Source organism: Macaca mulatta, chromosome 18 (genome assembly GCF_049350105.2).
Source record: "Macaca mulatta isolate MMU2019108-1 chromosome 18, T2T-MMU8v2.0, whole genome shotgun sequence".
Taxonomy (NCBI): Eukaryota; Metazoa; Chordata; class Mammalia; order Primates; family Cercopithecidae; genus Macaca; species Macaca mulatta.
Genome location: NC_133423.1, coordinates 1,555,334 through 1,571,860, shown reverse-complemented (window position 1 = coordinate 1,571,860; position 16,527 = coordinate 1,555,334). Strand labels below are relative to the sequence as shown.

General features: G+C 54.0%; 1 protein-coding gene across 14 annotated transcripts in view; it reads left to right on the top strand.

Moving 5' to 3' along the window:
* NFATC1 (nuclear factor of activated T cells 1) overlaps positions 1 to 16,527 on the top strand; it is a 130,305-nt gene that overhangs the window by 10,426 nt on the left and 103,352 nt on the right. For all 14 annotated transcript variants that reach the window (XM_077974869.1, XM_077974864.1, XM_028838228.2 and 11 more), the window contains one exon: positions 6,701 to 7,799. In XM_077974869.1, coding sequence (XP_077830995.1) covers positions 7,795 to 7,799 — 5 coding nt within the window. In that variant the 5' untranslated portion in view covers positions 6,701 to 7,794. The remainder of the gene's footprint in view (positions 1 to 6,700; positions 7,800 to 16,527) is intronic.

Here is a 16,527-nt window from a genome sequence, read left to right as displayed (position 1 = left end):
GCCCACTGCTGGGGCATTTAATGGTTCCCTGTGGAAAGAGAACATCTTATGCAGAAATGAAGCTTTGGAAGACTTTTATTCTCAAGTCCATTTTCACCAAATAGGATTTATCTTCCCCAAGAGGGCCTGAGGTGCCCTTGGCTGGTCAGGGGCTGCTGCAGGAAACCCGTGGCAGAGACACCTGGTGAGCAGAGAGGTCCCAGGACAGTGCTGAATTAGGAATGCGCTGTTGTTCAGGTTCAGTGTTTTAGGAGGGCGTTTCTGCTATTACCATGCACAGCTCACCCCCTGAGGTTCCAGAGGTGTTTCTGCGGAGGGTGGAGTTATCTGGCAGATTGGAATATTTCAGTTCTGTGTCGTGCTCTTCAAAGGAAGATCTCAGCCAGCCATGAACAACTCGGATATTTTTTCATTCCTTGAAAACAGAATTCAAAAAGGACGCTTTACAGCGATGTGTGCGTCTGACCAGGGGGAATATTGCAGTACCTCTGAGGAACGATGTCCCAGGTTGGGCCCCGGGCTGGACGAAGGACCCTTATTAAGGCGTTGGCGTGCGTATTTATGGAACATTAAATACGGTTTGTTTGCGCTGTGATGAGGCCATCCTATTTGCCTTTGTAAATCTTTCTTGCTGGCAGATTGTTGGGGGAACGGTGTCTGGGAAGCTGTTGCTGTCTGTCATGCCACGGGCCTGACCATGTCCTGGTGCCACTGTGAGGCAGCGTTTCCCGGGCCTGCTAAGCACATTGCTTCCAACAGCACGGTCTTGGCGTGGATCGCTCTGCTTCGTTTTATTTCCAGTACATGCACAGTTGTCATCTGGCCTTACCCACAGCAGACTCCGTGGCTGTCTGGAGAGGTGACAGTAGTGCCTGGGGGTCCACCTGCAGTTCAGCCCCAGCACGTGCTGAAGGGGATGTTCCTTAAAATGAAAAATAACATCATCTGTGACGGCCGCCTCTCAGAGTTTGTGAAAGACGAGAGATCTGGCTGTGGCCGGAGTTGGTGATTCTTGTCGGCAGTGCTGGCCTGATGCGCAAGGCGGAGGTGTGGCTGTCCTGCCCTGCACACAGCGAGTGAGGGAGTGACCATCTGGGAACTGCGTGTTGTGAGGGGCAGGTGCCCGGGGGCTCAGCAGGGCGGGGTCTGCAAGGTTAGAATGCTGCCCACCCGTAGGGAGCCCTGACCAGAAGTATTTCATGTATTAATTTAATGTCATGCACCAATACAGTTTTTTGTGGTCGTTCAGAAACGAGAAAGGTATGTGGTTCTGCAGTGAATTATTTCTCAGAGTGAGACAGATCACTTTTAACAGCTCTGAACATGTGGAACTTGCTGAGGCCAGTGGGACTGGGCCGGCCTGAGAGCTGGTGCTCCCCGGGTGGCCACCTGTGTGTCATGGGGCACCTGATGGCTGAGCAAGCCGGTGAGGATCAGGGGACTCAAAAGTGGGGAGATGGTGCCTTCAGCGGAGGGGCCATGCCGTTACCTTCTGTTAAGGGATTTTGAATGTGCTCTCCATGATCATCGCCTAGAACCCAGCTCTGCCTCCCTGCTCACCTGCACTGTAATTTAATGAACCCTCCTTAGCAAAGAGCCAGGCGCTCCAACACGGTGGCCAGGGAGTGGGGTCCCCGAGCTCGGCGGTGGCGTCTGGCGTGACATGAGTCAGCCAAGCAGCTCAGAATCATTAAGAAAGTTACTGGGAATGTTTTCCTTTCATGTAAATATGACCCCTTTGAATAGTTAAATAACTCAGATTTGAATATGGTTTAGGTGGGTCATGAAACCAAATTCACTGGGAGCTGGGAGGGAGGGGCTCACAGCCAGGACAGTGGCCCCTGGTGTGTGGGGCTTGGCCTCTGGGGGCAGCTTGACCCCCCACCTTGCTCTTGTTCTAGGAAGAACAAGGGAACTTTATCCACCACCTGCCCTCCAAGGACCTGGGCAAGGGATCCTAATGAAATTCAGGCATTTGAGCTTTCATTTTGCCATTGTTTGATCAGGGAAAACTCATGCTTAGGTGAGACGTTTTTGTTTTTTAATAAAAGCTTTATGGTGTTTCTTTGCCTCATTGAATCAGGTTTTATTGCAATACTTTAGTTTAAATAAAGACCCCTGGTGCCCTGGGCGTCCGTGGGCCTCGCTGCATGCACTTCCTGCTCTGGCTACGGGTGGAGTCTCCTCCTCTTCCTCACTTCCCCTCATGCCCGGGCCCCTGTCACATAAACATCAAGGGCTACAGCCCCAGAGGACTTGCACACAGAGACCTGTGAGGTCCGCCTCCCCTTTCCTGCCCCGTTTCATCTAGAACCTTCCGGTAATCTGGCTCTAGTACCCCATGTGACCCAGCTCTGGGCTCTGCCACTGGCTGGGCACCCGTTTCAGGGCTGAGTACTGTGGGAGGGTGAGTGGTGGGGAGGCCCCAATATTTGCTCTGTTAATTGCTAGGATTTTTAAAAATTCTTCAGAATTACCTTCCTACCAACAAATGGTAGTTCAACTGTGGCATCAGCTGTCTTGGAAATAAATATTCTTTTGATTGGGAAACAGGAAGTGTAGGAATCTGTACATTAATCAACTGCAGTGAAGCCACCTTTGAGGTCTGGACAGTGAGGGGAAGTGTGTGGAGCAGGTGGGGCCTGAAGAGCCAGTTGAAGGCCACGGATACCTCCAAGAGGAAGTCGGGGTGTGGGAGGGAGGTTGGGCCCCCGTGATCGGATCCCCGCCGCCTTCACGTTCCCTCAGCTCCGCTCCTGTGCTTCCGCGTCTCCTGGAGTTGATGACTGGTTTGAGACGGAAGCTCATTCCTAACGGAATGTTATGTTTCTGCTCCAACAGGCGAAAGGGCTTCTAGACAAATAAGCGGGCCCAGCACTAAGTGTGGGTGTGAGTTCCTGCGCCGGTGTGTATAACGTAGCATTTCTGGCTAAGGAATATCTTTCAGACAACTTTTGGTGAGAATGCAGAGTAGTGAACAGGTGGCTCGGCATGCTGCCTCAGCGGGAACCCCCCAGGAGCTGCAGACCTGTGAACAGGTGGCTCTGTGTGGTGCCCCAATGGGAACCCCCCAGGAGCCGCAGGCCTGCGCTGGACAAAACCCCCTCATTGGTTCCCCACCCCGCCTTCCTTGTGTCCACTGTGGGACCCCCAGACGCAGAGCTAGTCATGGCTCTGTGGGTCTCCTGCAGCACTGTGCGCTGGGCAGACATCAGGGCTGGCCTAGCATGGGCACCCGGGCGTGTGGGGCACCGGGCAGAGGGGACCTGCCTGTGTGGCCTGTTGTCCAGCGGGTCTGACGCAGCCGGCTCAGGAGCTTTGCACGGGCCACGGAGGGGCCGCTGTGACGCCCAGGCGGAGCGCTCAGAGGGCTACCGCTTGCCTGGCCCAGAGCCCCCCAGGTATCACCAGCAGATCGGAGGACTTCAAATTCTCCTTGGAAGCCTCACCTTCTCCAGGAAGCTGCTTTCCAGCTCCATTTTTAGAATGATGGTTGCAGAAGTTTTAGCATTGGAGCCTGGTGTTTGCCTGAAGTGTCCAGTGAGCATGGAGCGTGGCGTGGAGTATGGGGGGCCCAGTGGATGCCGGTGAACACAGGTGGTCAGTCCCAGCGCTGGCGTTTCGCGGCTGGGGCAGCCCCCGGGGATGGTGTGTGTGTCCTGACCAGAGGCCAGGCTGGATGCTGGCATTGGCGTCAGGATGCCCAGCTCCAGCTCCACCCCAGGCCCCGCCTGTGGCTCTGGGAAAAGAAAGACCTCCTTATTGATTGATTTATTGATTTGACAGAGTCTTGCTGTGTCACCCAGGCTAGAGTACAGTAGCGTGATCGCAGCTCACTGCAACCTTCACCTCCCGGGCTCAAGTGATCCTGCTGCCTCAGCCTCCCGAGTAACTGGGACTACAGGCACGCGCCACCTTGCCTGGCTACTTGTATTTTTTGTAGAGATAGGGTTTCATCATGTTCCCCAGATTGGTCTCGAACTTCTGACCTCAGGTGATCTGCCCCCTCGGCCTCCCAAAGTGCTGGGATTACAGGCGTGAGCTGCCACCGTGCCTGGCCACCTCCTGGATTTATTGACAATTCCTGTTCTCTCTTGGGTGCAGGAGACTGCATGGCTCCCGTCCTCTTGAGGGCATTTCTTTATGATGGGGAAGGCGGGACTGGGGCCTGGCTAGCACCATCCCCAAGGTGCTCAGCCTTAGCTAAGGGGCCCTTCCCGTACAAAGACGTCCTGAGCAGGTCTCAGCTCCCACCCCTGAGAGCTTCTGGTCACACCTGTGAGGTGTGGCTCCATCGCAGTTCTGTTTTTTTCTCTTTGTCACAGCTCTGGCCCCTGAGTGTCTGCAATTTCCAGAAGGCAGCTGTGACTCCTGGCATTGAGGCCACAGTGTGTCCTCTTACCAGGCCGCCATGCCGTGTTTCCCACCTATCTGCGCGTTAGAACCATTTCTGTTAGTAAATACAGTGGGGTTTGGATTGGTATTTTGAGACCCTCGATTTTCTTGGCATTTATCCTTGTTGGTTTCTGAACCACAACTTAGCGGAAAGACAGTACTGTCCTTGAATAAAAATCTTCCAGCCAGTGCATTTGCACCAGGAGATGAATATAGGATTTCCATGTGCTTGTTTGTATTATTTAGAGGCCTGGGAATACCCATCTCCAGGCATGTAATCATGAGGTTCCAAGATGTCATAAAAAGTCTTTTCAAATCAGAAATCCAGAAGTACATCTTTCCTGTAAAAATTACTAATTTCCCTAATAATGATTTTAAAAAATATTTTGAGTGTAATTAACACATAATGATCCTTAGAATTAGCTGTGTACCGGAATCTTCTGTTTTGTTCTAAAAGATGGATTCCTAGGACATGAGCCAGTTTCAGAATCTCCGTGAGGGGGATTTCAGAGTCTGTGTTTTCATCCAATCCTTGAGGAGTTTTCTTTGTTGCTGGTGATGAGGGCAGCTTGACAGTGAAAGGCCTATTAAAATCTGTTTACATCTCTAGGTCCTTAGATCTAAAACACATCCATCCATCCACCCACCCACCCTCCTATCCACCATCCATCCATCGTCAAACCATTATTTCACCATTCCCTATCCATCCATCCATCATCCATCTATTATTCCTCCATTCCCTATCCATCTGTCCTCATCATCATCCATCCTTCCATCATCCATCCATTATTCCTCCATTCCCTATCCATCCATCTGTCCATCCGTCCATCATCATCCATCCATCCATCATTCATTATTTCTCCATTCCCTATGCATCCATCCATCTATCTGTCATCATCATCCATCATCCATCCATTATTCCTCCATTCCTCATCCATCCGTCCTCATCCATCCATTATTCCTCCATTCCGTATCCATCCATCCATCATCATCCATCAATTATCCATCCATCCATCATTCATCCATTATTCCTCCATTCCCTATCTACTCATCCATCTATCCATCCATCCATCATCATCATCCATCCATCAACCATCCATTATTCCTCCATTCCCTATCCATCCGTCCATCATCATCATCCATCCATCATCCATCCATTATTTCTCCATTCCCCATCCATCCATCCATCCATCCATCATCCATCCATCATCATCCATCCATCCATCCATCATCCATCCATCATCATCATCCATCCATTACTCCTCCATTCTCCATCCATCCATCCATCATCATCCATCCATCATCCATGCATCATCATCCATCATCCATCCATTATTCCTCCATTCACTATCCATTCATTCATCCATCCATCATCCATCGTTTATTCCTCCATTCCTCATCCATCCATCCATCACCATCCATTCATCTATCCATCCATGCATCCACCAGTTATCTATCATGCCTCCATCCCCAATCCATCATTCATCCATTGCTTACCTGTCCATCCATCCATCATCCATCCATTCATCCACCCACCCATCCACCCATCCATAGCCCATCTCTTCATCCCTCATTCCTCCCTTGTTTGTCCCATCACCATCCATCCATCCACCTACCCTCCATCTACCCATCATCCCTTCACCCACCATGTCCATCATGATCCATCCATCAGTTTATTTACCTGTCTGTCCATCATCCATTGTCCACCCACCCACCAACCATTCATCCATTAAACAAATTGAACACACTTTATGTGCCAGGCACAGTCTTTGGCTCTGAAAACAGTGGTGAGCCAGAATAGACTAAGACGTCCAAATGTTCTGCCTTCATGGAACTTAGGATTCTGTTTGTCAAAGAGATGACAGTGTGAGATGAATGAGTAAAAACTTGCTGTTAGATTGTGATACGTATTTAGGAGAAAAAATAAACTAGAGAAGGAGGGCCCACATGTTGAGTTTGGGGTTTAAGTGAAGATGGGGTGGTTCGGGAAGGTGGTTTTTGAATGAAGAGTGGAACTGGTGAGGACTCGGCTGCCTCTGTCTGGGAGGGACGTTCGGGGGCTTGTGCTGCTGTTGAGGGAGGAGGGGAGGTGGGCAGCGAGGGGCTCATGGGGACCTGTTACTCCAAGTGGCCTGGAGCTGTCGGGCAGTGTAGTCTCAGGGCGTTGGCAGAGGCCTGCTCCGTGGGGTCTGAGGCCCCCCAGCCGTTCATCAAGGCCAGGGGCTGCCGGCTGCCCTGAGGTCATGGGTGTCTGCTTTGTGATGCCCAGCCCCTCATGCCACCATCTGCTTCTTTTTCTCTCTAGAACACTATGGCTATGCGTCCTCCAATGTCAGCCCTGCCTTGCCGCTCCCCACAGCACACTCTACCCTGCCGGCCCCATGCCACAACCTTCAGACCTCCACACCGGGCATCGTCCAGCCGGCGGATCACCCCTCGGGGTACGGAGCAGCTTTGGACGGTGGGCCCACGGGCTACTTCCTCTCCTCCGGCCACGCCAGGCCAGATGGGGCCCCTGCCCTGGAGAGTCCTCGCATCGAGATAACCTCATGCTTGGGTCTGTACCACAACAACAACCAGTTTTTCCACGATGTGGAGGTGGAAGACGTCCTCCCCAGCTCCAAACGGTCCCCCTCCACGGCCACGCTGAGTCTGCCCAGCCTGGAGGCCTACAGAGACCCCTCGTGCCTGAGCCCGGCCAGCAGCCTGTCCTCCCGCAGCTGCAACTCAGAGGCCTCCTCCTACGAGTCCAACTACTCGTACCCGTACGCGTCCCCCCAGACGTCGCCATGGCAGTCTCCCTGCGTGTCTCCCAAGACCACGGACCCTGAGGAGGGCTTTCCCCGCGGGCTGGGGGCCTGCACGCTGCTGGGTTCCCCGCGACACTCCCCCTCCACCTCGCCCCGCGCCAGCGTCACTGAGGAGAGCTGGCTGGGTGCCCGCTCCTCCAGGCCCGCGTCCCCGTGCAACAAGAGGAAGTACAGCCTCAACGGCCGGCAGCCGCCCTACTCACCCCACCACTCGCCCACGCCGTCCCCGCACGGCTCCCCGCGGGTCAGCGTGACCGACGACTCGTGGTTGGGCAACACCACCCAGTACACCAGCTCGGCCATCGTGGCCGCCATCAACGCGCTGACCACTGACAGCAGCCTGGACCTGGGTGACGGCGTCCCTGTCAAGTCCCGCAAGACCACCCTGGAGCAGCCGCCCTCGGTGGCGCTCAAGGTGGAGCCCGTCGGGGAGGACCTGGGCAGCCCCCCGCCCCCGGCCGACTTCGCGCCCGAAGACTTCTCCTCTTTCCAGCACATCAGGAAGGGCGGCTTCTGCGACCAGTACCTGGCGGTGCCGCAGCACCCATACCAGTGGGCGAAGCCCAAGCCCCTGTCCCCTGCGTCCTACATGAGGTGAGCTGGCGGCAGGGGCGGGGCTGGGCGGGGTGGCGTGGGGTGGGGTAGGGCGGGGCCGGGAGGGGAGGGGTGGGGATGGGCGGGGCCGGGAGGGGCGGGGCAGGGAGGGGAGGGGTGGGGATGGGCGGGGCCGCGCGGGGCGGGGCCGGGAGGGGCGGGGCGGCGCGGGGCGGGGTGGCGGTGTCTGGGGCCTGGGTGGGCAGGTGGGCTCCTCATGGAGCCGGGAGGGAGCGTCTCCCCACGTCTGCCTCCTCTTCCTGCGGCCTTTTCCCTGGGCGCCTCGCCCCTGCCTCCGTCTGCGCGTTTCCCGTCTGAAGTCTCCAGTCCTCTCCGATCAGGGCCCTGCTGATCAGTCTCTGCAAACACCCATTTCTAAGAGGGCGGCGCTGCTGGCGGTCACGGCTTCCACGTGGGAATTCCGGGAGACGCCATCCGCCCCTCGGGCGGGCTCACACACGCGCAGTGTCTTCCTCGGGGGATTGCACGTGCCGGCCCCCCTCGGTGGCCGCCGGCTGCTCCCGCTTCCTCCCCCGCCGTAATTGCCAGCCCTGCCTCGGGTGCAGATGGGACCGCAGCTCCGCAGTGCCCCGGAGCCCCCAGCCCGCGCTTCGGAACAGCGCGGCCTCCTGCTCCCCGGAGACGCTGGCTGCGGCATCAGGCTGGGGGAGCTCACGCGCCTCCTTCTTTGGGTCCCAGGTTGTTGGTTTTTCTTTTTAACGGTGTGAGGGGCTGCTGGGACTCCGCTGGGTCCACTTAACCAGCTGGGTGTTTTTATCTCTAACGAAACAGCTTTCCCAGCAGGTGGGCTACGAGTGGCCCCTGAGAGTGCTTTCTGCTCCGGGATTTTTATCTGAGGCACGAAAACGTCCGCACAGGCGGTCGAGGGCAGTGCCCCATGGCCCGTGACGTCAGGGCTGCCGCTGTATCCTCAGGAAGAGGCGTTTGCCACGCGCAGCCCGGGGCATTCCAGACTGGGTGTTTTCCTGTTGTTTTTTTTTCGTTCTTCCCCATTCCCCACTCCCTACTCCTTTTTTATTAGTGAGCACTCGGGAGGCGAGACCACGCGGCAGGGAGGGCAGGTGCAGCCCCCATGCCTGCAGGGTGAGGAAGCCAGGCAGTGAGGGTGCTCTGGGAGGACCCGTCTCTGCTCTGGTCTCAGAATTAGAGCTGCAAGCAGGTAACGCTCCTCCAGGCTGGGAACGAACCCACCTAAACCTCCCTGAAGGCTTCTGTCAGAGAAACAGTGTGAGAGCTGACAGTGTTTTGAGCAGCCGGATGGCTGATTCTGCCTTTCTGCTGGTGTGATACTTAGAATCGTGGTCAGCTGAGGTTTCGAGAGAAAGCAAGGATCACCACTGGTTCTTCTTGACTTGCAGTCAAGACCTTTCTATCCCAACTTCTGTTTTCAATACTTTAAGGTTTAAAAGGCTGGCATATTCTAGGTTATCACAACGAGCCTATGTCAGGACCTGGATTGAATTTACAATAAAAATCCCATCCAGTTGGAGGCATTGGGAAAATTTAAAAACTGTTTTTGCCTCTGCTGTACTATCACTGTCATCGTGTAAGTAAAAGTAAAAGCGCCGTGGCACTGACTCTCCAGCACATGGTCACGTAGGGTGCGCTTCATGGTCTCCACGGTGACAAAGTCGTCCATCACCGTGAACTTGACTGAACTGGTGAGATAAGGGAAGAGTGATGTTGTCGAGGTGTAACTGGGACATAACGCAGTGGTGAACCTTTGGGTGAACCCCGCGTGTTTGTTTCCTGGGGCTGCCCTGACAAGGTCCCGCGGACGGGTGGCCATCCCAGCAGGAAGATTTTCTCTCAGGGTCCTGAGACTGGAAGCCAAGATCGGGGCTTTCTTTTGGAGGCTGTGAGGGATCATCTGCCCAGCCTGTCTCCCTGGCTCGGAGCCGCCGTCTTCTCCCCATGACTCCTACTCGCCGTCCCCCGTGCATGTCTGTTTCCAGATGTCCCCCTTCATGAGGATACGGGTCCTGCTGGGTTGGGGCCACCCTGGTAGCCTCATTTGAACTTCATTGCTCTGTAAGGACCATCTCCCAGACACAGTCCCACACTGGGCAGGACTCCATTATGTGAGTTTGCGGGGAACACCGTTTGGCCCTCAGCCCCAGTCTTACGGTCCCAGTAAAAATTGCAGGCAGCCTTTGAAAGCACAAGCTCGTCCTGGTTCCTTCTCCGTCTCCTGGGTGGCGAGGTGTCCACAGGGACTTCACGTTCTGGTGGGCACGGCCCCTCCTGCCCACCCTTGGGCCTGTGTTTGGTGTGGAGGTTGGAAAGTATAGGAGGCTGTTTTTTCCCTCTGCTTGGGAGTTTCAGCAAGAATTCCGTGGCCATGTGACCCTGTTAGCTTTATCTCCTGGCTGCAGAGTGCCTGGTTAGGTGTGATGCCTGAAACATTTCTGAGCGTTAACACAAACAAAGCTCAGTAAATATGTCCCACACTCGCTTCTGGGGTTTGCAGTTAACCTTTTCCCACTGTTCTGGTTCCACATCAAAATATGTTTCCTGGTTCCTTGTGCTCTGTTTCCAAGCGACCTCGTCAGCGGGTGCCCCGGGGCAGCTGGAAGCCACAGCAGAGATGAAATGTTAAGTTTTTTACCAGCAAGGTGGAGGGGCCAGACTTCCTTCCCCAGGAATGCCTCTCCGTTGGTCGCACGCAGCAACTCCGGCCAGCATGGAAAACGTCACCAGGATCTCGGGCTGTGCAACTAGAAAGTTGTATTTTTAATTATCTCCAAAGTTTGGGATGGAGAATGTACAACATGCCCATCTTCTCCCCGCCGTGGTAGAGAACTGCTGCTCCGTTAATCCTGTCCTTATGCCAGAAGGAGCTTTCTAGTGGAAAGTGTGCTGTGTGCATCCTTCCTGGGGACCTTCCAGGGTTGTTGTCCTTTGAGGCCTTTTGTTGCTTGTTGAGTACCTGTGGCCCCCAGTCCTATGCAGAGCCTCTGAGAGACCCACAGCGGTCAAAGAACAATGCTGAATTCTTGCTGCAATTGAAGCAATGATAATGTTTGTGAAGTTAGTAAGAGTAGGTGATAGAACCTTGGTAGTTTTAGAGTTTGGAGCTATTTTGGAGCTCAGCGGAATTATGTGTCTGTTGTCAAAGCTTGGGAGGACTGGCACCGGAACCACAGGCCACCTGCCAGAGCCCTACAAATTAGAATCTTAAGCTGTGAATTCTGGCATCAGAAAGGAGTGGTTTTCTTCCCGCCTTGCTTCTTTCCAGGGATAATGACGGTGATCACAGCAAGTGCTCCCAGGGCACCTTTCCGTGTGCCGTTGAAGGTGTAAGGAGGTGTTGCGGGGCTGCGTCTGGAGGAGGCCAGGGCGAGAGTGCATGTTGAATGCTGTGCTTGTTATTTATAAATAGTGGTTCTCAGATGGTGGCTTTTAAAGATTTCATATTGACCTACAGGAACTAAAGTCTACGTGATTGCTTCCTCATTCCTTCATTGTTCGGCCTCCTCCACCTGGGCACCTGCCACAGGCCATGTGCGTCCATGTCCAGGTCTGTCTGTGCCGACATCTTCTCCTCTTTGGGCATCAGCCTCTGGAAAGTGTCCCTGTCAGTGTCTCCACATGTCTCACTCTCTGCACCCAGACAGTCTCCGGAGTTGCCTTTGTAGAAGCAAGGTTGTAGGGGAATTGGAAAGGCAGAGGTATTTTAACTGAATTTATCGGTAACTTTAACAGCACAATTCTTGAATTGAATTTCTTTTTATTTTATTTATTTATTTTGAGACGGAGTCTCGCTCTGTCGCCCAGGCTGGAGTGCAGTGGCGCGATCTCGGCTCACTATAAGCTCCGCCTCCCGGGTTCCCGCCATTCTCCTGCCTCAGCCTCCTGAGTAGCTGGGACTACAGGTGCCCGCCACCTCGCCTGGCTAGTTTTTTGTATTTTTAGTAGAGACGGGGTTTCAACATGTTAGCCAGGATGGTGTCGATCTCCTGACCTTGTGATCCGCCCGCCTCGGCCTCCCACAGTGCTGGGATTACAGGCGTGAACCACCACACCCAGCCCTTGAATTCAGTTTCTACACGTGAAACATTGCCTGTTAGAACTGAATGTTTAAAGAAAAAGAATTTCTAAGGGGCGAGATAGGCTAATGAACAGTGTTTACTTAGAACCTGCTCAGTTTCAATGATCAGAAATAGCTGTTAGGTTGGTACAATAATGTATATTCAAATCTCCTGACTGGGCGCAGTGGCTCACACCTGTAATCCCGGCACTTTGGGAGGCCAAGGCAGGTGGATCACCAGAGGTCAGAAGTTCAAGACCAACCTGGCCAAATTGGCAAAACTCCATCTCTACTAAAAGTACAAAAATTAGCCAGGTGTGGTGGTGGGCGCCTGTAATCCCAGCTACTCAGAAGGCTGAGGCAGGGGAATCGCTTGAACCCAGGAGGCCGAGGTTGCACTGAGCTGAGATCGCGCCACTGTATTCCAGCCTGGGTGAGAGGAGCGAGACTCTGTCTCAAAACAAACAAACAAAAACCTCTTTATTTCAGACATTGTTTAAGTTTTGGGCTGCAATATTGAAGATTTTAGCAATATCAGTCATTTTTCTGCTATGCATAGTATTAGTTTCAAAAGGCCTGAGAAAACTTTCACCCTTGCGTTTCGTAAGTTATCTGAAAGTTTCAGAGTTTATCAGAATTTGGAAAAAGATCATATAAGCCCAGCGCAGTAACAGGTAGACTCTGTCTTCTCTTTCACAGACACGAGTCCTTTGCCAGGCTCAGTAGTGATTCCTACTGCATTTGAATGCCTTTGCTCTTGTGGCTCTGGTATCTGAGGGGTTCAGGCCCCGGCAGTGTTGGGGGAACAGTGCAGGCTTTTGAGAGCTCCCAGGCCCTGTAGTGGGGCTGTCTCTGGGCTCTGGTGCCGGACTGTCCAGACCTCCATGTCCCTGGGCACTGGTGGACCCTTTGGCGTGATGGTGAACATAGTCTCTAAGGCGTTGTACCGAACCCCAGCATAGCAGGACACGTAAAGTGGTGGCTGTGGGGTCTTCCCCGAGCTTCCCGCTGCCATCACCTCCTGGGAAGACGGTTAGCAAAGAAGCCGAAGGTGTCCAGTTGCCCCATGGTTTGTAAAACGCTGGCATGGGCTGGAATGGCTCAGGACTGATTTCCACTGCATCTCCTTGTAAGCCCCTCCCTTTCTGGGAAGGGAAACCACCCCGCAGCCCACAGGCCACAGCCAGCCTCGAAGCCACGTCACCCTGGCTCTGGTTCCCACTACGCCTGGCTGGGGCATCCCCCCCAGCAACCTGCCCTGCTGTTTTGGGAACTGGACAGGCCTCAGCCAGCCTTCTGGCTCCCGGCATGCGTGTCAGGCCCTGGGGAGTCTCCAGTCCCTCCTGTGGGTACTGTGCTGGGCTGACTCTGAAGGGTCTTGAAGAACGTGGCCATGTGCCTCCCTGGCATTCACAGTGGTGGCTCTGGAGCTTGTGTTTGGCTGAGCAGACCAGCAGGTGACTCGCACAAGCCGGACAGTCCCCAGGAAGCCCTCAGCTGTGGTGGGAGATGGGTTGTGGCAGGAGATGGGAAATGGGCTATACCAGGAGATGGGCTGTGGTGGGAGATGGGAGATGGGCTATACCAGGAGATGGGCCGTGGCGGGAGATGGGCGATGGCTGGGCCTGTCCTCTGTGGTGCTGTGGATGCGTCCTGCTCCTACCCAGTTTCATTGCAATGTTGGAATCTGTCCTTGGTCCCTGCCACCATGGGATGGGAGGAGCCCCCGGCACCCTGCCTTCTTCCTACCCTTCCTGTGGGTCTGCAGGGCTCGGGGTGTTGATGGAGACTGTGGGGGTCAGGGGAGCCAGCAGTTTCTTTGTGTGATGGCGGGAAGAATCCGTGTGCTGCCCTGCCATGCCCCATGATGCTCTGTGGTGGGGAGCTGTCCGGCCACAGGCGCTGAATGGCCACCCGACCATGGACACGGCTGAGGCCACTTGCCCGGGGCTGTCCAGTCACAACCAACAGGACTGGACTCTGTGCCGTGATGAGCAGACCCCACAGCCTGCATCCCAGACTCCACCCGTGCTGGGACCGCGACTCCCAGGAGACCTGGCGAGCTCAGCCCTCTTGTCGCGAGGCCTGTACGGGGTAGGGCAGGTGTCACGGGGACCCTCGGCCCGGACTGGCCTTCTGCTCTCATCACCAAGATGTGGAGCCTTCTGGGGTCAGAGCCCAGTCGAGGGCTTTACGCAGCCCATGGTGTCCTTGGAGCCGCAGCTCCCTGGAGAAGGCACTGCGTCTGCCAGCCTCCGTGGGCAAGGGGCTCGGAGTTAAGAAGAGCTTGCCTCCTGATTGCACGAGCACCCTGGCCTTAGCTCATTTGTTCCTTCTTGAGCCGCTTCGGTAGCATTTGGCAGCCCACGGCTTTCTACCTGCGTTGTTTAGTTTGTTTCTGCTGTTAAGGAGTTCACAGCTGACACTTGGAGGGCGGGGTTTGCAACAGCAGTTTCTGATGGGAAGGACTGGCGTGAGGGTGCGAGGAGGCTGCAGAAGCCGAGGGCCTGCGCGTTCTCCCAGAGCGTGTGTGGAAGGGCCAGGGCATCTTCTCCCTGGTCCTTCTCAGTGTTACTCTGTCGATGTCTGTTGTTAGCCATGAGGAGGAGAAGGCACTGTGTTTCTGGAAAGGGTAAAACAACGCGGCTTTGTGGCTTTGCGCTCAGATATATATACATACACACACATATATATACACACACACACATACACACATATATACATACACACATATATACATACACACATATATATACACATACATATATATACACACATATATAAATACACATATATATACATATACACACATATATATACACACACATATACACACACATATATATACACACATATATACACATACATATGTACACACATATACACATATATACACATACATATATACACATATATACATACACACATATACATATGTACATATATACATACATACACACATACACATACACACATATACACATATGGACATATATACTTACATATATACATACATGTATACGTATATATACATATATACACAGATATATACACACTCATACATATATACATATATACACACACGCATATATACACACGTACACATACACACATATACATATATACATATATACACACACATATAAACACACATACACGTATGTACATATATACATACATATATACATATATACACACACATATATATACACATACATATATATAATTTTTTTATTTCTGAGCCAGGGTCTCGCTCTGTCGTCTAGGCTGGAGTGCAGGGCACCATCACAGCTCACTGCAGCCTCGACCTTCTGGGCTCCGGTGACCCTCCCACCTCAGCCTGCCAAGTAGCTGGGACCACAGATGTGTGGCACCGCACCTGGCTAATGGTTTATGTTTTGTAGAGACAGGGTCTTGCCATGTTGTCCAGGGCTGGTCTGGAACTCCTGGCCTGAAGCAATCCTCCCGACCTGTCCTCTCAAAGTGCTGGGATTGCAGGCATGAGCCAGAGTTTTAAAGTCAGATCATTGAGATCTGAAACGTTGCCCCATCTCACCGAAGACCGTGTGCCCAGAAGCTACCCTAGGAGGGTCAGCACCTGCCTGGTTGGTTCAGATGCCCCCGTGGAGACAGTGTGGGGACGGCAGGGAGCTGGAAGCCTTCACAGGTTCCCAATTTTGAGATTTCCTAAGCTGCCTATGGCCCCGCTGGGAGGAAGTGTCTGGTCCTGATGTGCATCGGTGACCACAGACAAAACAGGATTTGCTCCTGCGCCTGGCTTCTGAGCAGCGAGGAAGGTGGGCCTGGGGGTGGGTGCTCCGGCAGCTGGGCAGCCGCAGGAACTTCCTGCCTTGGGATTAAACTTGAGTCAAGAGTTGGAAGACAACAGTTATTCACATTCAAAACTAGACTCTTAGGTGCAAATTAATGTTTCTTGGATTCTTGAGCAAAACGTTTACTATATTATGATGGGATTTTCTTTTTTATAAGTGCTTCTAGAACATCTCTGGAAGTTGGGTTAGACACACAGGGATTAGTCGGCTTTTGGTAGAGACAGTAGAGGTAAAGGCCACACCAGATGCTGTGTGCACCCCCCAAGGTTTCCCGTGTGAGACCATGTGACCTGCACGCCACGTCCCGTCGGCACCAGGCTGTGCGACAGATGCATTTCCAGGCGAGGTCGCTGCAGAGGGGAAGAGGGGGACGCGTTTCCGGGCGACGTCGCTGCAGAGGGGAAGAGGGGGACGCGTTTCCGGGTGTTTCCAGGTGAGGTCGCTGCAGAGGGGGAGAGGGGGACGTGTTTCCAGGTGTTTCCAGGTGAGGTCGCTGCAGAGGGTAAGAGGGGGACGCGTTTCCGGGCGACGTCGCTGCAGAGGGGGAGAGGGGGACGCGTTTCCAGGTGTTTCCAGGTGAGGTCGCTGCAGAGGGGAAGAGGGGGACGTGTTTCCAGGTGTTTCCAGGTGAGGTCGCTGCAGAGGGGAAGAGGGGGACGCGTTTCTGGGCGACATCGCTGCAGGGGGGAAGAGGGGGACGCGTTTCCGGGCGACGTCGCTGCAGAGGGGAAGGGGGGACACGTTTCCGGGCGACATCGCTGCAGGGGGGAAGAGGGGGACGCATTTCCAGGCGAGGTCGTCCCTGCAGGGGGGAAGAGGGGGACGCGTTTCCGGGCGACGTCGC